This window comes from Ailuropoda melanoleuca, chromosome 12 (assembly GCF_002007445.2).
Source record: "Ailuropoda melanoleuca isolate Jingjing chromosome 12, ASM200744v2, whole genome shotgun sequence".
NCBI lineage: Eukaryota > Metazoa > Chordata > Mammalia > Carnivora > Ursidae > Ailuropoda > Ailuropoda melanoleuca.
Genome location: NC_048229.1, coordinates 8,908,210 through 8,929,050, shown reverse-complemented (window position 1 = coordinate 8,929,050; position 20,841 = coordinate 8,908,210). Strand labels below are relative to the sequence as shown.

The following is a 20,841-nucleotide window of genomic DNA, read 5'->3' as shown; positions in this document are numbered from 1 at the left end:
TCTGATGTCTGAAATGTTCCCTCCTTATTTCACATGAATTAGTCTTTCCAATCAGTCTTGTTTAAGCCCCTCAGGGGAAGGGAGGTTGTCTCATAGTACTCTGTGCCCCCTAACCCTGAAGCACAAATATGGAAGATCTGAGTTTTCACTTAGTGCATATTTACTGGGCCTTGATCTGGTCTTTTACTCAAAGAAGCTTTTATTTTAGAACCTGATTTTCAGGAAAGCATGGATGTCTCTCTGGGAAAGACTGAGTTCTTTGTATTGCTCTGCCTCTGACCCTTCCCTGAGCCTTGTCCCAGCATTCCTTCTCAACACAGCCTTCTGATGAAAAAAGTAAGCATCATTCAAAACCTTATCCATCATCAGTTGAGCAGAGGGTAGCACATTATCCAAGGCTTCAGTCGAGTTGAGCCACGGGTGATCCAATACTCCCTCGATGGTGAGTCTTTCCTCTGGCTTGACCTTCAAAAGCCTGTAGAGAAAAGACCAACAGGGCTGTCGTGCACAGTTGCTTCCAGAAGGCCAGGAAGCTCCTGCTTGGGTCTGGTTCTAACCAGCTCCAACTTCTGACTTTCTACAACTCCTACAAGCCTAGGCTTTCCATCCGTAGGCAGGGGTGGGGATCCTAGTACCTAACCCCTGGTGGTGAGGGCACTGTGTCCTTTGGTAGTCCTTTCTACACCAGACAGAGATAAAAATGGTAGGATAAGGCTTAATCCAGTGATACTTCGGACTGAATTCAAGATTCAATAAGCCTACATACAGTTTATAGCTCCTGAGACTTAAATCTCCACATCCATGTCTTTAGGACAGTGGGTTCCAATTTCCAAAAGGGACTCAAAGTGCTCTTTCGGCTGACAGTGTCTACAAAATTAGTTAAGGGGTCATGTGGTTATGAAATTCCAGGTTGCTAATTGTGGTAAAACTGTTAGATGTCACCAAATGGCAGGAGGTGAACCCTTTATTCCAGAAACACTGAAAAGCCAAAAATCTAAAGTCTCTGATAAGGGGATGGCATTTCCTTCTAAGCCGAATGTATTGCTCTGTACCATCTACTTTTTGACCCTACTTCTTCACATCTCGTCCATTCATGCTGATGCAACTCTTGGCCCACCTCAGCATGTACCCTGGGCTTTTTAGTCCCTCTTCCAACTACACATCCTCCCACTGTAAACATCAGTCAGGACAACATGCATACTTGCTCTTTCAGGTTCTCTGTAACCTTCTGGATCATTCTGAACAAACAGCTTCAGATTCTGAAGAAATTATTATTTAGAAAAGAATCCCAAAGCTGAAAGAAGATAATGAATATCGCTCTAGGGACAAGAAATATATTCTATAGAACTGACAATGAACCACTTAGAGGATATTGATGTTTTGGTTAAGTAGCAATACAGTGTGGAAACAGCATGGGAAGACAAGTGATGCTTTAAATATTACCTCTACCCTCCTAAAAACTTTCACTTGTATATTTTAGAAACTAGTCCGTCTTTACATACATAGATCCTTAACCAACAGGACAAGCTCTCTATTGAAAGGGAGTAATCTCTATAAAGAAATGGCTGTACTGTTAGGAGAAAGCTCCCTGGCACTCCCCCTTTAATGCTTATCTTCAGCATATTACAGATGAAGAAACTGAAACCAAAAGAGGAAAAATTACCAAGCAGTAGGAGTACCAGAAGAGTGCCCAAATCCCAGGCAGCTGAGCCTCCCACACAGGTGGGCAGGAAAAGCAAATATACGTCAAATTTAGGTCTGACTTCTTACCTAGTCCTTCAGCTACCAAAGGACTCTGTCAACTCTCCCTCACCCACTCACTAGCACTAAATCTTCTAAATCTATCTTAGCAGTGGGGAGGCTAGAGGCCCACACAATCAGCCACCTATCCCCCACAGCAGCCAAGGAATGAAAAGCCAAAATGTCATTGTCATCTTAGCCTGAGTTCAGTTCCTGATGCCATGTCTGTTCCACATGACTGGCTAACATGCAGGAAGGGCACAACATGGGGCTTACCAATTAAGGTCCTAAATTAATACTCCAAGGTACCTGAGTTCACAACCCTGGGGACAAATTCTAAGAATGCAACAAGAGGGAGCAAAGCTCCATTTTCACCAAGGTGTGGACATGAAGCGCTCTCATCTCAGGCTCCAGGGATAAGATTTCTACGATGTGCCAACGGGAAGGAGCATGCCTGGGAAACTAATGACTTTTCCCTTGTGATCCACCACCTTAAGGCCTCCTTGGCCTCCCCACCCCACAGCCTGGGGACTCACTTCCTCACAACATCTTTGGCCATCTCTGAAATCTGGCTCCACTCTTCTTCTGGGAACTCAAAACTGCCTGTCATGATCTTTCTCCGCATATCCTTTGGGATAGTCCGGCTGTGGTGTTTGGAGTAAAAAGGAGGGTATCCGCACAACATCACGTAGATAATCACCCCTAGGGACCACAAGTCACAGCTCTGAAAGGAAAATGAAAATAGTCACTTACAGCAGAGGCACAGCCCCAAAATAAAGTCCCCAGAAACAGCAACTAACATACACAGGCGGGTATCTCCAAAAATCACTTAATAGAGACTGGAAAAGTTTCAGGAAGTCTTAAGGGAACCAACCTTTCTATCATAGGTTTTCCATGCCACCAACACTACATATATGCACACCAGCATACAATGCCAATCTAGGGTGAAATAAACGGTCACTTTTATTCTCACTGCTCAGGCCCAAGCTACTAGCTGATCCTTGGGTACAGGTATAGGATACTTCATCTCCAGCCAGAGAAACGACAGATATAAGCCAGCTGGATGGGGAACATGTACACTGTCAATCTGGGCAGGGTTGAAGGGGCAGGCACAGAGCAGCAGAAACACAGGTAGGCTGACCCCATAACATAGCATAAGTCATTTCGTAAAGACCATAGCAGTTTGACACAGATCAGGAAGAGGCAGTAGAGGGAAGAACAGGAGGTCTAAAAGCACTCCTCTGGCCACAGATGATTCACTACACCCATTTGCAGGACCAGACACCATTCCTGGAGAAGATACTCTGAAAGAAAGAAAACTGCCACCAACTATTTTGTCTGTGGCATTAGGTGCCTTCATGGGCTACGGTCACAGCATGATTATTAATAAAGGACTCCTAATTTAGTTAAATGCAGCTCTACCTGCCTCAGAAACTGGATCCTCAGAAGCTTCAGTTAAAGCCTGTCTTGAATCACAGGACAAAAGCAGAGTCTGCCTGAGAAAGGCAGCAGGGAGCCTGCCATTACGGCCACATCTTGTGTCCTGCTGATAGAAGCCTAGAAAATGGGAGGTCTCAGGTACTCCCACCCATGTTCTGGCATCATACTAATGGGTATTTGTAGATGACACGACCCAGGCTATAAAACATAATTATAAAATTACAGAGGTGAGGTGCCTGCGTGGCTCAGTTGGTTAAGTGCCTGCCTTTGGCTCAGATCATGATCCCAGGGTCCTGCTCAGCGGGGAGTCTGCTTCTCCCTCTACCCCTCACCCCGCTCATGCTCTCTCTCTCTCAAGTAAATAAATGAAATCTTTAAAAAAAATTACAGAGGTGGAAGTAATCTTAAAAACAGTTCAAATCCCTCACTTTCCACATGAGGAAACTGATACTACATTTTTTAAATTAAGATTGATGTAGTTATTTAACTTTTAAAAATTTAATTATATCCTATTACATATTTTTGTTAAAAAAATTATGTGCAGGGGCACCTGGGTGACTCAAATGGTTAAGGATCTGTCTTCGGCTCAGGTCATGATCCCAGGGTCCTGGGATTGAGCCCCACATCGGGCTCCCAGCTCGGCGGGGAGACTGCTTCTCCCTCTCCCTCTACTATTCCCCCTGCTTGTGCTCTCTCACTCTCTCTGTCAAATAAATAAATAAAATCTTTAAAAAAAATTATTTGCAAATGTAGCTTTCAGTGTTCATTTAGCTGCCAATAAAAAGAGGATTATCTCTAGACTAACATATATACACATTCAAAAGTAGTATGAGCTGTTTATTATTTCAACATGCTGTTCATCTACAGTGTGTAATTTTTATGAATGCCATGCTAATTCATGAGCACCATTAGGTTCACAAAATGGAACAGGAAGAGAAGACAAAAATACTACTGGAAAATAATATATCACACAAGAATCCATTGCATTCATGCTGAGAAAATTTTAGCAAGTAAATTAATGTCATCTAACGGCTTCTACCACTCACTTCCTGCATGCATCAAGAAGCAGAAAGCAGTTTCTGACTCTGATGCTATAATCGGCACAGCCCTCAAACCTTCACTACATCAGGAGAGAGATGACTATGGTTTTGAGTTTGTAGGGTAAGAAGGTGTGGAGCAGTGATTTCCTGGGGACTGACCAGTGTTAAATATGAAAGTAGGTGTTTAAGGTTCTTGGTTACAATGTGCCAGTGACAGTGTGGAGCACAGGGTCCTGAGTGGCAGAGAAGCCTGTGTGTTCTTTCTTATGTGTGCCTGTGTGTATGTGTGTGCGCGTGCTATAGGAATATGTGGGGCCCTCTACAGTGTGGGACCCAAGAAGAGCCAACCTACTGCCTTTTCACCACCCTCAGGTCCCTCTCTGTCATCTGTATTCAGCCGTGAGTCCCCAAGCAGCATGACTTTTTTTTTTCTGATCTACCCAGCGACTCCAGGACCTGCTTTAAGAGGCCCTTAATCCTCTTGTGTTTTAGAACAGAGATGCTTGATGTGTCGGCTACAGACTGAGAACTAGAAGACCAGGAACACTTGCTGTGTGTCGCAGACACTGTTCTAAGTTGGGTATTTTATGGGAAGAAAGAATGGTACCGTAAATGGCCATGGAATGTTCTCAGAAATGGCCTCCACCTCAAAAAAAGCAAGACAACCATGTCTTTTAAATGTGGTCAGTGGACTACAACTATCCAAATAACCTACAGGTGACCATTGCCCTTGGTTCCTGCTGCAAAACCTCAATTGGTAAGAACCTTATTTCATATTTCATCAGACAAAAACCTGAATTCCAAGGAATCTTCTGCATGTGTGGCCGCTGTCAGCCTTTTGGGCAGGAATATTGAGGGATAAGAATTCCCTTAGAATTCCAAAGAATTCATTCCCAAAGAACCACAAACACCTCACAGGAGAAGAGGGGCTACACCTGAACGGTGCAGGTAAGTATCTCTTCCCCTACCTTGTTGTAAGTATAGGGTGTTGGCGAGGTAGGTATGATGCCAGATTTCTCCTTCTGATGCCTTCTCTGTGCCTCCAGTACCTGTCAGAGTCAGACCAAAGGGGACAATTTACTGAAAACCACACCAATGACCTACAACTTGAGAAAGAATGTTGAAAAAGAATGCTGAAAGAGAGGAGACACTGGCAGTTAACAATTAAAACAAAAACAAAAATAAAAAACAACCATCCAGAAAACACAAACTTTCAAAAACCTTTTTTCCCCTCTTATAACCAGCAATTTATCAGTTTTTGCCCAGGTCAAGGACATGAAGAGCAAGTCCTTGGAAGAGATTTAACTCTTCTTCCTGCCCATCAAGGTATCCAAGATCATGGACTTTTTCCTGGAGACACAGATATCCCTTACACCTGTATAAAAGCAAACCAGTGCTGGCCAGTGGATCAGGTTCAAGGTACTTGTTGCTATCAAGGACTGTAACAGTCATGTTTGTCTGGGTATTAAGTGTTCAAGGAGGCGACCACTGCCATCCATGGGGCCATGATCCTGGCCAAGTTCTCCACCATCTTGTGCAGCGAGACCCCTGGGGGAACAATACTGGCATACCCTGCAGATTCCTTGCAAGGTGACAGGATGCTGCGACTCTGAGTGGTCTGTTTCCTCCTCACACACAGACCCACACTATGATCTTAGCCCCACGCCCATGAAGCTGCTGATGGCAGTTGATGACAGCTGCCACACCTCAGCCAGGGGCTGCAACGTCACCTGGGGCAACTTAGACAAAGCAACCTTCGATGCCATCTCCAAGACCTACAGCTGCCTTACCCTAACACTCTGAAAGAGACTGTGTTCACCAAGTCTCCCTGTCAGGAATTCACTGACCATCTTGTAAAGACCCACATCAGAGTCTCCATGCGGAGGACCCAGGCTCAAGCTATGGCCACCACATAGTGTTTTTATACAAGGAGAGTAAAGCAAATTAATATAAACCTGCAAAAGAAAATACCATTTATAACAGCACCATAGAATAAATCTAACAGAGATGGGAAAGACCTGTACACTAAAAACCGCACAAATATTGCTGAGAAAAACTAAAGGCAAAAATAAATGGAGCAATACAGCTTGCTCATGGGCTAGAAGCCTCAGTATTGTTCAGATGTCAGTGTCCCCATACTGAATCATACCTCTAAAACAACCCCAGTCAAAATCCCAACAGGCTTTTCTGTAGAAATTAACAGCTGATTCTAAAGTTTATATGGAAATGCAAAGAAATTAGAATAGCCACAACAACTATGAAAAAGAACTACGTTGGAGGGCTAACACTACCTTACCTCAATAGTTATTATAAAGCCACAGTAATCAAGACAGTACAGTATTGGTGTAAAGACAAAGAGATCACTGGAACAGAACAGAAAATCCAAAATTAAACCCACACACATACATTCAATTGGTCTTTGACGAAGATTAAAAAGCAATGCAATGGAAAAAAGATAGCCTTTTCAACAAATGGTCCTGGATCTGGATATCCAAATGCTAAAAAGTGAACTTAGATCCATACTCATACATTATACAAAAATTAAATCAAAATGGATCATGCATATAAATGTAAAACCTAAAATTATAAAACTTGTAGGAGGAAATCTTGGGTGATCTTGGGTTAGACGAAGATTTCTTACATAGGAAACCAAAAGCTGAGTCCATAAAATATTTTTAAAAAATTGATAAATTGTGGGGCGCCTGGGTGGCTCAGTCGGTTAAGCGTCCGCCTTCAGCTCAGGCCATGATTCCAGGGTCCTGGGATCGAGTCCCGCATCAGGCTCCTTGCTCAGCGGGGAGCCTGCTTCTCCCTCTGCCTGCCGCTCCCCCTGCTCGTGCTCTCTCTCTCTCTCTGACAAATAAATAAATAAAATCTTTAAAAAAAAATCTTTAAAAAAATCAATTAATTCATCATATTAACAAAATAAAGAAGAAAAATATATTATCAGCCCAACAGATACAGAAAAAGCATTGGACAAAATTTAACACATTCCCTTTCAGTAAACTAGGAATAGAAGGAAACTTCCCCAACCTGAAAAAGGGCATCTACAAAAAATGTAACAATTAATATGCTTAACAGTAAAAGATTGCACATTTTTTCTAAGATCAGGAATGAGGCAAGGGTATCTGCTCTAATCCCTTACAATCAGCCAGTGGTCCCAGCCAGCACAACAAGGCAAAGAAAAGAAATAAAAGGCAGACATACTGGAAAGAGTGAAGTGAAACTGTCATTATTCACAGACCACATGATTTTGCATGTAGGAAATCTTAACAAATCTACAAAAAATCTGTAATTGATAATTGAATTTAGCAAGATACAAGGGATCAAAAGTCATTCGTACTTCTACAAACTAGCAACAAACAATTGGAAAATGAAATTGTTAAAAATATAATTTTCAACAGCATCCAAAAAAATAAAATACAGGAATAAACTTAAGAAAGTATGTATAAAACCTATACACTAAGAAATATAAACATTTCTGAGAAAAATTAAAGACCTAAATAGAGAGATCTACCATGTTCACTGATTGGAAGACTTAATAATGTTAAGAGGTTAACTCTCTCCAAATTCATCAGCAGATTAAACACAATCCAAATCAAATCCCAGGAGATTTTTCCATTATAGAGAAGTGAATTCTAAAATTTACAGAAAAGTGCAAAGGATTCAGAATAATCAAAACAATTTTGAAAAAGAATAAATTTGAAGAACTCCTTATACTATCTGATATCTGAGGTCAAGACTTAATAAAAAGCTACAGTAATCACATGATATAGCTGTAAGGATAGACAAATAAGCAGAATAGAATAGAACAGACTAACAGATACATGGTCAATTGATTCTAACATTTTTATTTATTTATTTATTTATTTGAGTTGGGGAGGGGCAGAAGGAGAGGCAGAAAGAAAATCTCAAGCAGACTCTGTGCTGAGTCCAAAGTCTATTGCAGGGCTCCATCCCACGACCCTGAGATCATGACCGGAGCTGAAATCAAGAGTCGGATGCTTAACTTCGGACTGAGCCACCCACGCGCCCCTGGTCAATTGATTTTTGACAAAACTGCAAGATAATTCAGTTCAACAAAACTGTAAGGTAATTCAGTGATACAAGGCTATTCTTTTCAACAAATGATTTGGAAACTTGATATCCATAAGGAAAAAAAAAACCTGACCCTTATTTTACACACATACACACACACACCACCCCTCAAATGAATCACAGTCCAAAAGGTTAAAAGCTAAAACTAGAGGGGTACCTAGGTGGCTCAATGGGTTAAGCATCTGACTTCCGATCTCAGCTCAGGTCTTGATCTCAGGGTCATGAGTTCAAGTCCTGCACTGGGCTCAATACTAAGCATGGAGCCTACTTTAAAACAGGGTGGGGGGTACCTGGGTGGCTCAGTCAGTTAAATATCTAACTCTTACCTCGGCTCCAGTCATAATCTCAGGGTCATGGGATCAAGCCCTGAGTCAGGCTCCACACTCAGTGGGGAGTCTGCTTCTCTCCCTTTGCCCCTCCCCCTGCTTGCTCATGCTGTTTCTAAAATAAATAAATAGGGGCGCCTGGGTGGCACAGCGGTTAAGCGTCTGCCTTCGGCTCAGGACGTGATCCCGGCGTTGTGGGATCGAGCCCCACGTCAGGCTCCTCTGCTATGAGCCTGCTTCTTCCTCTCCCACTCCCTCTGCTTGTGTTCCCTCTCTCACTGGCTGTCTCTATCTCTGTCGAATGAATAAATAAATAAAATCTTTTAAAAAAATAAATAAATAAATAAATAAATCTTAAAAAAAAAAAAAAGCTAAAACTATAAACTTTAATAAGAAACCATGAGGAAAATCTTCATGTACATCGGTATGGAAAGACCTCTTAGGAACAAAATCACCAACTATTTAAAAAGAAAGGGTGAGGGGCGCCTTGGTGGCTCAGTCAGTTAAGCATCCAACTCTCGTTTTCAGCTCAGGTCATGATCTCAGGGTTGTGAGATCAAGCCTTGTGTCAGGCTCCATGCTGGACATGGAGCCTGCTTAGAATTCTCCCTCTCCCTCTCTCTCTGCCCCTCTCCTCTCCCCCTCTCTCTCTTTCCCCCTCCTTCTCAAAAAAAAAAAAAAAAAGGATGAACTGGATTTGATCAAAATAAAAAACTTCTAGAGCGCCTGGCTGGCTCAGTCGGTGGAGCATGAAACTCTTGATCTCCGGGTTGTAAGTTCAAGCCCCACACTGGGGGTGGCAATTACTTAAATAAATAAATAAATAAATAAACTTAAACGAAAATTTAAAATTAAAAAAAAAAGTAATAAACTGCTACTATTCTGAAAAGCAAGCCACAGTCTGAGAGAAATATTCGTAATATATGTGGTGGGCAGAATAATGGCTTCCCAAAGATGTCCATGTTCTAATCCCTGGGATCTGTGCATATGTTACCCTACACAGCAAAAGGGACTTTGCAGATTTTATAAAATGGAGGATCTTGAGATGGGGAAGTATCCTGGATTATTTGGGTATATCTAATGTAATCACAATTATGAAAGGGAAGCAAGAGGGTCAGAGTCAGAGAGACAGAAAGATGGGATGCCTGGGTGGCTCAGTCAGTTAAGCGTCTGCCTTTGACTCAGGTCATGATCCCAGGGTCCTGGGATTGAGTCCCACATTGGGCTCTCTGCTCCCTCTGCCTGCCGTTCCCCCTGCTTGTGCTCTCTCTGAGAAATAAATAAAATCTTTTTAAAAAAGAAAGAGAGAAAGAAAAAATGGAGAAAGAGGCCACAAACCAAAGAATGCAGGTGCCTCTTGAAGTTGGAAAAGGCAAGGGAATGGATTCTCCCCTAGAGCTTCCAGTAGGAACACAGTCCTGCCAACACCTTGAACCATTTCAGACTTCTAACCTCCTTTAAACTGTGAGGAAGTAAATGTGTTGCTTTAAGGCACTAAGTCTGTGACAATTCATCACAGTAGCAATAAAAAGTAATACATATATACGACAAAGAACTTGTATCCAGAAAATAATAACTTTTTATACCTCACAATTATAAAACCAAAAACGGGCGAAAGAGTTATACCTGTACTTCGCAAGAGAATGTTGTACCCATATTTCACAGTAGAATGTCTAATAAACACATGAAAAAATACTCAACAGTAGCCATGAAGAAAATGTTATAATTAAATCCATAATGAAATCATACTATGGACATACCAGAAGGACTAAGATTATAAATACTAAAAAAACATGAGTTGATGGTAAGAACATGAAGCAACTGGAACTCTTATTTATTACTGGGGACTAGGTAAAGGGGTAAAACCATTTTAGAAAAGATGTCCCCCAAAACTTGTAAATGAATGTTCCTAGCAGCTTTATTCATAATAGCCAAAAATGGAAAACCCAAAGTGGCCATCGGTCAATGAATGGATAATCAAACATGGCTTAGTCCTCTATAACAGAGTACTACTTAACAACAAAAAGGAACTAACCGCTGATATAGCAACACGGATGAATTTAAAACACATGATGAGCGAAAGAAGGGAAACACAACAGGTACGTGAGTTCCACTCACATGAATTTCTACAACAGGCAAAACTAACCCGGAACGACAGAAAGCAGATCAGTGGTTGCCTGGGGCCAGGGGTTGAGCGGGGAGCAGACTGACTACAAAGATGCACCAGAGCTCCTCACGTGATGGAAATGGTTTGTATCTTGACTGTGGGGGTGAACGTGCAGGAGTGTGTTTGTCAAAACTCATCAAACTACACTTAAACCAGGAGTATTTTACTGTACACAAGTCATACCTTGTTTTTAAAAGAAGTTGATTTTAAAATAAAATGCGTACACCTAATTAAGCAGACTAGGCTTCTGAAGCTGAGTTCTCCCCTTCCCATTGGTGCTGCCGAAGAGAAGAACGTGTCTACAGACAGCCCGGTGATACATCCTGTGGCAGAAACAGCAAGTGCTTACCTGAGGTGCAACATAATAAGGGGTGAATTGGGGTGTCATCAAGTCACCTTGGTCAATTTTAGCAAATCCAAAGTCACACAACTTCACTGGGGCATCCTGAAATAAAACAAATGGAAGTCATTGCTCCAGAGTTCTCAGTAAACACTAAAGGAAAATCCAGGTGGAAGACAGGTTACCTTGACCTCTCTCTCACGAGTTTCTGGCTGACACCCAAGGCTATGAATAGCATATCCTCACATCTGGAGAAATGATTCATACTGAGAAATTTTTCTTAGTAACAGAGAGGTAAAGAATTTCTACCTACTCACAGTTGGCCTTGTTTCATGACTGGTATTGCAGTTCTAAAATCAAGATTTTAGCCAAGTGCCCCCTGACTCTATCTACTGGCCCATCATCTCCAATCCAGGGCGTGATTTCACTTTTAGCATCAGCTTCAAGATTGCCAGAGCAACTTATTTGGTGGGACATGGTACATGAGGCAGGGAGTGAGACTGGAGGGAAAAAAACACCTTATCAGTATTAACGAGTGGCAAATACAACTATTACACTTCAAGTAATATTTAACAGCATGTAGATTGCTGCCTCTTTCCAAAGAACCTCTAAATCATATCCAAAATCTTACGTCTTACAAGTGCATATCAGTACCATCCAAAATTATCAATGCCAAGGGTATAGCAGAATGTCTCTGAACTTCTAGCAAGGAAACAAGTGGGGAAAGTAAGCTGCTGGAAGCACTTTGGCTTAGAGCCTCTTCACCAAGGATTCAGAGAACTCTGAATCTATACCTACACACCCGTTCCCCAACTGTGCTGAGAGTGGCAGCACTAAAACGCAGAAAAACAAGTCATCTCACCAAAGAGTTATCCTTGAAGAGCAGATTTTCAGGCTTGAGGTCTCTGTGAGCGATGTTTAACAAGTGACAGTGCTGTAGAGCCAAAGCTATCTGGAAAAGGACATAATGGAGCAACCATATCTTAGAAAAGATAGCTCTTTAATGCCCCTGGCTTAGAGAACTCAGGATACTAAAAAAAAAAAAATCCTTAATTAAGTCAATTAAGACTGTGGCTGGTTTTTAATTTTACAGCGGAAATTAAGTAAGACTTTGGGTACCAAGAAATAGAAATGAATTCAAACTTAGTTTAGCTGCAACCTGTATTTCATTAAACAAAAAATAAATAAATAAAACAGTAAAACACTTCTTTGTCCAAGTAAACTGATGGCTAAATCCTGTACGAAATGGGAAGAATAAAATGCTTCCAATTCCACTCCTCTGAGATGCAACCAGCACAGCAGAGTAAATGCTGTGCAGGGCAGCGGGTGCTAACGCCTGGCTCGGGAGAGAACCACACTGTCGGGGGGTGGGGCGGGGGGGCTCAACTCCAGGCTCTGCCTTCAAGAAAAATAGAAAGCCGCTAACTTCATTTTTCCACCTGATGTTCCAATTTGCACATCCCATTTGCTGAAATGAAATGTCGCCTGTTTAGGTGGGTTGGAAGGGTTTTTGTTTTATACAAGATTCTCAAAGCACATCCTAATATTTGAAATCTTTGAAAAATACAAGATGTAATTTTTAAAATTAAATAGAACAAATTCTACCAGTTCTTCAACTCTCAGTATGGAATTGTCTTGGCATTCCAAATATCAGTTCCTCCCTACCAGAAAGGAGGCATCAAAAAATGCTTGAGGCTCCCGCACACTGTTAGCGCTTGAAGCTGAGGCCACTGGCTGGCTGCAGTGCTCACGGACGCAGCTAGTGCACGACCTGAGTGGCAAGTCTCCGCTAACACCACAAGGGTTCTGGCCCAGTGAGCAGACTTTGATAGGAATTCTTGCTGTAAGTGAGAGAAAAATGCTTGAGGCTCATGGAAAATTTAGAAGAATTTTGTATTTAGAACCAATTGAGATCTGATTCCTGCTTTTTGCTTTGCCTGCTTGGCCTGAAGATAAGCCTTGTGGAGTTAGCTTTTCACCTCCTCAAGAGGTTATTTCCAGTTAGATTCCTAGTATTGTTTGTGACATAAATCATTTTTCTAGCAATAAAATGTGATGTCAAAATAGACTATAACCAGGAATAACCCAGAATTACAAAGATCTTAGAATTCTGTTAAAATCTGATGAGGTGACTCATAAGCAAAAAGTATCTCGTATACAATTGTCCCAGAAGATATTTTTATCCCACACAATCTTTCAGGTGTTTTCAGCAGCAATTTATCTCAAAATCCAACAACAGTGCTTGGACACTACATGCTCAAAGATATCTACAGTCTACACAGGAATTAAAAGATTACCTTCCTTCCAGAGTTTATTTAAATCTTTTAACAGGCAGCAATTGACAACCACTTAAAAATATAGTCCTCCCCCAAAGCATTAAAGGGGTCACAATTCTCCTGTCAAAGCATCTTTTCTGATTACATAACAAAGCAGGCAATGAGAGATCAAATAGAGCTTTTCTTCAAGCTTTCTTTTATTCCCCCCATGTAATTGTGCTTGTTAACCAACACTGTTGGCAGTTTGATTGGTACCCGGGGTTAACTTGCCTGCTTTGTTACTTGGCTGGCTTGCTTCTCTGTAAAGTGCCGGTGCTGGCTGATTCTGTGAAATAGCTCTCCCCCTTCCATCATCTCCATTACAATTAAGAGTCGAGCCCTGTTTGAAAGCATTTGATTTTGTTAAGTTAAAAAAAAAAAAAAAAACTGAAACATCAAATAGCTAACCTAAAGGTACCTCATCTACGAAGTTCGTAACTACTTCCTAAGTCTAGCCCTACCATGCCCCTTGGAGTTGGACGCCTTGTCACTATCAACTGGACACTACAGATAAGGAATATCCCTCACCTAAAATTTTCTAAGAAGCTAAAATGGGAGTAAAATAATTAAGTTTTGAAGACAATGATCCCTTTGAAGATACTGTACTTAACTTGTTATTACTAGATGTTAAAGGGGGGGAGTTGATCTTTTAAATGACATGTTTTTGTATCATATTTAGGGCAGCTAGATGGAAAGTGTATTGAAAACAGAATACAACTTTGTGTAGGACATGAATTTCAAGTCACTTGGCTGGTGTTGGGCTACCCCGGTTATTCACTCTCATTCTGTGACTCTCTGGGTCTGTGTCTATGTCTGTGTCTATGTCTGTGTGTCTCTCTCCACTCCTTCTCCCCATTACACTAGTTTTTCATGTGACCCACAGCATACCCAGCAAGACAGCTGGACAGGGTTACACAACTACTAAAGAAAAGCAAAAATCCTCATATTGTAAAAAAAAAAAAAATCAAAAAAAAATCAAAAAATCGGAATTCTGGTTACCATTCTTTGATATAAATGCTTCCAGCTTCTATCCAAATGCTTTCACCAACAGAGCACAGTTGTAAGAAATAGTCATGATTTCCCATCTCTTTTTACAAATCCATCTTCCTTCTCCACCTGGAAGACTCCTACCCACCCGCTTCAAGTCCTAGCCCCCCACGTAACCACTCTGTGAGACACCTCACCTCCCCAGTCTACAGTTAGCAGCTCTCTTCTCCTTTGTAAGCTCAAAATATCTTATGGATGCTTCTCCTTGGTCCCTATCACATTGCTATGATGACAGGTTTACATCTCAGTCCCCAGTAGAAATCATACCTTATATAACTTTCAATTCCCTGGAAGACACTTAGAATGCCACCCAGTGGGCCTGCCAAACATTTGGCAGCTAAAAGAATAATGTTGATTTCTTCTTTTAAAAAGGAATGTCAGATTAAGCAATAAGGGCTTTTTGCCATATCAGCTCTAAGCCAGTGCCTAGTAATATCTGGTCCCCTTTCACTAATCTGAAATAGAATCTGTTTTAATTCCATATTACATACTTTTTTTTTTTTTAAAGAGAAAGTAATCACAATAATCGGGGGGTCCTAGAGAGTGGGTGGGGCATAGATGAAACAAGACTGGCAATGAGTTGGCAACTCTTGATGTTGCATGATTGGGTACCTGGGGATTCGTTACATAATTCTGTCTGCTTTCACAAATGTTTGAAATTTTCCAAAATAAAAAGAAGTGAAGAGAGAAAGAGAGAGGGAAGCAGGCGGGGAGGGAGGGAGGGAGGGAGGGAGGGAAAGCAGGAGAGGAAAAAAACAGCACAAAAGAGAGGAAAACCCCACTACACCTTGACCTACATGTGGAGAGGTGGACATGTGGTGATGACTCCCATGTAGTCTTACCTGGGGCTGGACTCATGAGGAAACTGTACACTGTTAGCAAACACTTCAATGATTTGAACTATATTTGGGTGTGTGGCACACATCATGTGCAGACGTACCTTAAAGAGAACAGAGGAAACGTATCACCTCACCAAAAGATTTACTTTCTGCTGCCCCATCCATTAGCAAATGAAAAATCTGGCAAGTAACTCATTTTGTTTCAGAAATTATTCATATATCTCCAAACAAAAGAATACGTTCTCCACTGCACATGTTACTAGTATGTCATCACCACACCCAGATGATTTAAAACAAGTGTGAATTTTTTAGAACTAGAAACACATCCTCACAGCCCTCCTGCAGCACACTTACAAGACACTAGTCACCATTCTCCACTCTTCAAGGACCTTGTCCAATAAGTAGAAGCTCAGGTAAACCTGAATACTTCAGGGCATAAGAACCACATTAATTGAAAAAGAACAAGAGGTGGTTGAAAGGAAGTAAGACTGACAGCCTTTGTTACTGCTAGATATGGGACTGCTTTGTAATGATAACAGGAATAGGGAAAAGGGGTAAATACCGATATAAAATTCTTTGTGCATCTCTGTATTCCCCCCAGGAAGCTATCTTACTTGTATAAAGAATAATTCTTAGACACTTCCAATATTTAGGCAAATCAAGGCAATAAAGAGTCATACCTCATTTCTAGCTTTTGGACGATCAAAAAGAATTTTCAGTGCAAACCGTTCTTGAGTAGATTTCTTTACACAGACTCTAGATTTGAAGGAAAAAAAAATTCAATCAGAAATCATCTCTGTTAAAAATTCATGAAGTCAAAAAAAAAAAAAAATCTTGCCATAATGCCAAAAAAAAAAAGAAAAGAAAAGAAATCATCTCTGTTACACTGAAAACTAATTTAACCAGTTTGTTCTTTTAGAATTGTACTTCTAATCAAGAATATATCTGGGTGCATCCAAACAAACTTGTCCCTAGGGCTAGCAGGTGGAGAGGCAGAAAAGCCATCTCACCCTCCCCGCACAGGCCTCAGCTTCTGAGCCATGTGGGAGCAACCTGAGGATGGCCAAGGCAGGAATGGCCAGGGATGGCCTCTGCTGGCTACAGGTGACTCTCACAGTAGCTCCAGTTTCAGTATCTTTTTCATTCTTTTTTTTTTTTTTTTTTTTTTTTTGAGAGCGCGCGAGAGAATGAGGGGGTGGGGGCAGAGGGAGATGGAGAGATCTTAAGCAGGCTCCATGCCCAGCACAAGCCCAATATAGGGCTCGATCTCACAACCCTGAGATCATGACCTGAGCCGAAACCAAGAGTCAAACACTTAATCAACTGAGTCACCCAGGGGCCCCAGTCTCGATATTTTAAATGATTCTATGTTACAGATCATGTGACTCAGTCACTTAAATATATTTCTAAATGGATGAGGAAAAGCCTAACATAAATACCTCCACTTAAATTACAGCTATTTCACAAATCTGGCACACCTGATGCTTCTAATGGACGATGTATGTCAAATGGCCCTTTGCAGAGTAATTCTGCCATAGTTTGCATGTGGGTCTCTTACCTAACTGGACCACTAATTCCAGCTCCCAGCTTCTGAGTCCAATTGATATTGTATTCCTCTAAAATGGAGGTTTCCTATTAAAACAGAAAACGGCAGAGGCAGACAAAGATTCTCCAATTAAAAAGCTGAATAATTGAGCAGCATGGGACAACACAAAATCTTGGCACTCAGTATCTCATCTTCTAAGAGAAACTGGTAAGCAGGGCTTTGCATTCTTTTGGCTTTATAATTAGGTATTTCTTCTAAATGACCAAGTTAGGCACTGTTTTCCAGGAAAAGAGAAAGCAAACACTTTTAGGTAAGAAGAAATTCGTCACCTCATCCACAAAGTCCATTTGAGTAGATACTCAATGTTTTTCAGGGGCGGGGGGAGTGTAAGAGGGAGATACTCTGTCAAAATGCTTCACTACTGAATATTCAGTTGCTAAAATAAAATGGTCAGGATATTTTCTGAGGTTCCAGAAGACTGCTCTGATACATGCTTCTATGATATAGAGGCCTACACCCTTGAAGAAGTTGATCAAATTGTTGAAATAACTGAATAAATTGAGACTTAAAAGTTCAAATAAGGTAGTAGTGAATATAATAGTAAATTTATCTAATTTTCAACAGCATCATTTTGAGTACAAAGATATTGTCATATTCATTATGTAACTACATTTTTTATAGTTTTCAATTGTTTTATTTACAGTTTTAATAGCTTTCAATAATTCCCGATACAGCCTCTATGATTTAGTGTAAGTTTTTATGGAATTTCTGTCTAATCACTGTATGTTGAGCTTTGTTGCCATAGGCTTTCAGGCATGAAAGCCACATATTTAAGTTATGGCAGGCTAAAATTCATTTTTCAGGGTTCCACAGGAAGAAAAGGAAACCCAAATGGAGACCTTGAAAAATTAGGCTAGACCACATGAGATTTTCAAATTGTTCTGTTGCAATGAGAATCTAATAGAACCCCGATTCCCAGTATATGGGAACAGGGTATCTGTCCATATAACACACACTCATTGAGCAGTTGGTATGTGCCAGACACTAGGCTAAGTTCAGAGACAGAAAAACAGAGCTTCTGCCCAATTCCTATGGAAGCATACAAAATAAGCTTACAATAGTCGTCATCTCCACTTTTCTGCTGCCCAGTTCTTTTTTTTTTTTTAAAGATTTTATTTATTTATTTGACAGAGATAGAGACAGCCAGAGAGAGAGGGGAACACAAGCAGGGGGAGTGGGAGAGGAAGAAGCAGGCTCATAGCGGAGTAGCCTGATGTGGGGCTCGATCCCACAATGCCGGGATCATGCCCTGAGCCGAAGGCAGACGCTTTAACCGCTGTGCCACCCAGGCGCCCCTGCTGCCCAGTTCTTGATAAAGGTTCTCATCAGATAATAAATGCTCAGTAACTGTGGAATGAGAGACTAGAAAGTTAGACTAAAGCTGGATGATAGAGGGATATTGACTTGGGAAAGATCATTTAGATCATTACACAAACTCCCTTCTGAAAAACTGTACGTTGGGGTTAAGGAGCTTGTCAAGGTCACACAGTGAGTTACAGGGACTAATAAGACTAGATTCTATGGTTTGGGCCTCTTCCTTTTTTTTTTTTTTAATGATTTTTTATTATGTTAGTCCATACAGTACATCCCCGGATTCCGATGTAAAGTTCGATGCTTAATTAGTTGCGTATAACACCCAGTGCACCATGCAATACGTGCCCTCCTTACTACCCATCACCGGTTTATTCCAATCCCCCACTCCCCTCCCCTCTGAGGCCCTGGCCTCTTCCTTAGCACCATTCCAGCTATCAAAGTTAACTACCTTACACTGAAGATTAGGGACATATCTTGCCCAATCAGGGAGATCCCAGGCTCTGTCCCCAATCACCACCTCCTAAACAGAATTCAGACCTATGCACTTAACTTGCCTACCTCCTTCATGCTTCCTCTGCACGGCCTGTTGGATTCAGAAGTGTTTGAGAAGACAGGGAGGAATACAGGATTGGGAAAGAGGGAGTTGGAAGCATATTCTAAGCTTCATGGTAGGGTAAAATCATTTGCTAAACCCCTCCTCCTCCTCAACTCCAGTGAAAACATACACTCATAGTAGATTCGTGGAAAAGAGAGCTTTGTTCCACGGAATTATCTGTCATGAACAGATCAAAGGACTGTTCATTCACCCAGTTCCTGGGATGTGGAAATATCAGACCAAATTCTTCACTGTGCTGGTGCTTATTCAGATGGTACTCTATCTGATACACAGCCAAGACCATTCAACTTGTAGAGGCTCTGATGAGGCTCTGAGAGGAGTTTTAACACTTGATGTTTCAGAAGGTAAGAGGGGCACTACCAGGCCTCTCTACGGCCCTGATTTCTGAGCTGCTTTCCTTACACCTCTTGTCCTCTTTTCCAGGTTTTGTTCTTGCACCTTTGTTGATGGTGCCATAAACACTAACCAGTCTAAGGCTTCAAGAAGCCTGGATGGGGAGGAGAAGTAACGCTCTCACATCTGTCAACTCTTCTATGTGTAGATGGCCTATTTTCTCACATATTTTAATGACAATGGAGAATATAGGAAGGCATGGGTCAATTAAAACACTTCACTGAAGTAAATTATGGATTACTTCAAAGGCTGACAAACACACTGACTGAATTCTGCTAAAGAAATATATATACTGCCTTAAATTAATAAGGATATAGGTACATGGAATGAAGTAATTCTTCAGAATCCTTCTAGACCAAGGGTCAGGAAATCACAACCCCCAGGCAAATCTATCTATTGTCTGTTTTTGTAAATAATAAATAAAATATATTTGTGATAGATATAAAAATGATATAGTAAAAAGGTTAATATTTACCGGATTAAAAAAAAGATCCAACCATAGCTGTCTATAAGAGATACACTTTGGATTCACAGAAGCAAACAAGTTAAAAATCAAAGGATTTCAATAATTATGCTGCATAGACTGGGTATCCACATGCAAAAGGACAAAGCTGGACCCTTAACCCCCTATACAAAAACTCAAAATGGATCAAAGACCTTAATGTGAGACCTAAAACAATAAAATTCTTAGAAGAAAACACAGGACATGAGTTTTGTAACACTGCATTTGGCAATGACTTCTTGAATAAGACACCAAAGGAACAGGCAACAAAAGAAAAACTAGACAAGATGAACATGAAAAATTTTTAAATTTTGTGCATCATAAAACACTATTAACAGAGCAGAAAAGGCAACTCACATAATGGAAGAAAATATTTACAGATCAAGTATCTGAAAAGGGATTAATATCCAGAATATATAAGAACTCCTAAAACTCAAAAACAACCTGATTCAAAAAACAGGCTAAGAAGTTGAATAGACATCCCAAAGATACACAAATGGCCAATAAACACATGAAAAGATGCTCAGCATCACTAATCATGAAGAAATGCAAATCAAAATTCCAATGAAATATAACTTCACACCATTAGGATAGCTACTATCAAAAAACAAATAGGGGTGCTTGAGTGGTTCAGTTGTCTAAGTGTCAGACTCTTGCTCTCGGCTCAGTTCTTAATCTCAGGGTTGTGAGTTCAAGGTCCACACTGGGTGTGGAGACTACTTAAAAAACAAACAAACAAACAGAAAATCAAGTGTTGGTAAGGATATGGAGAAATTGGAACCCTTGTGCACTGCTGGTGGGAATGTACAATGATACATTTCCAATGCCATGAAAAACAGTATGGCAGCTCCACAAAAAAATTAAAAGTAGAATTACCATGTGTTCCAGCAATTCCACTTCTGAGTATATACCCAAAAGAACTGAAAACAGGGTCTTCAAGAGATATTTGTACATCCATGTTCATAACAACCATTCACAATAGCTAAAACATGGAAGTGTCCATAAGGGTCCATATACATATGATGGAATATCAGTCAGCCTTAAAAAGTGGGAAATTC

At 40.9% G+C, this 20,841-nt stretch overlaps 1 protein-coding gene and 1 non-coding gene across 6 annotated transcripts in view; one reads left to right on the top strand and one right to left on the bottom strand.

Moving 5' to 3' along the window:
* The window catches only part of MAPKAPK5 (MAPK activated protein kinase 5), a 34,887-nt gene that overhangs the window by 4,781 nt on the left and 9,265 nt on the right, over window positions 1-20,841 (bottom strand). For 4 of the 5 annotated variants that reach the window (XM_034672723.1, XM_011225845.3, XM_002913053.4 and 1 more), the window contains 9 exons: window positions 16,911-16,984; window positions 16,033-16,108; window positions 15,356-15,453; window positions 13,698-13,806; window positions 12,014-12,103; window positions 11,161-11,256; window positions 5,189-5,269; window positions 2,277-2,464; window positions 355-475 (listed from right to left, as the gene is read on the bottom strand). In XM_034672723.1, coding sequence (XP_034528614.1) covers window positions 355-475; window positions 2,277-2,464; window positions 5,189-5,269; window positions 11,161-11,256; window positions 12,014-12,103; window positions 13,698-13,806; window positions 15,356-15,441 — 771 coding nt within the window. In that variant the 5' untranslated portion in view covers window positions 15,442-15,453; window positions 16,033-16,108; window positions 16,911-16,984. The remainder of the gene's footprint in view (window positions 1-354; window positions 476-2,276; window positions 2,465-5,188; window positions 5,270-11,160; window positions 11,257-12,013; window positions 12,104-13,697; window positions 13,807-15,355; window positions 15,454-16,032; window positions 16,109-16,910; window positions 16,985-20,841) is intronic. The other variant, XM_034672722.1, reaches the window with a different exon arrangement.
* Window positions 12,849-13,000, top strand: LOC117795310. The gene has a single exon (XR_004619285.1). It is a non-coding gene; the product is annotated as a small nucleolar RNA SNORA62/SNORA6 family (small nucleolar RNA).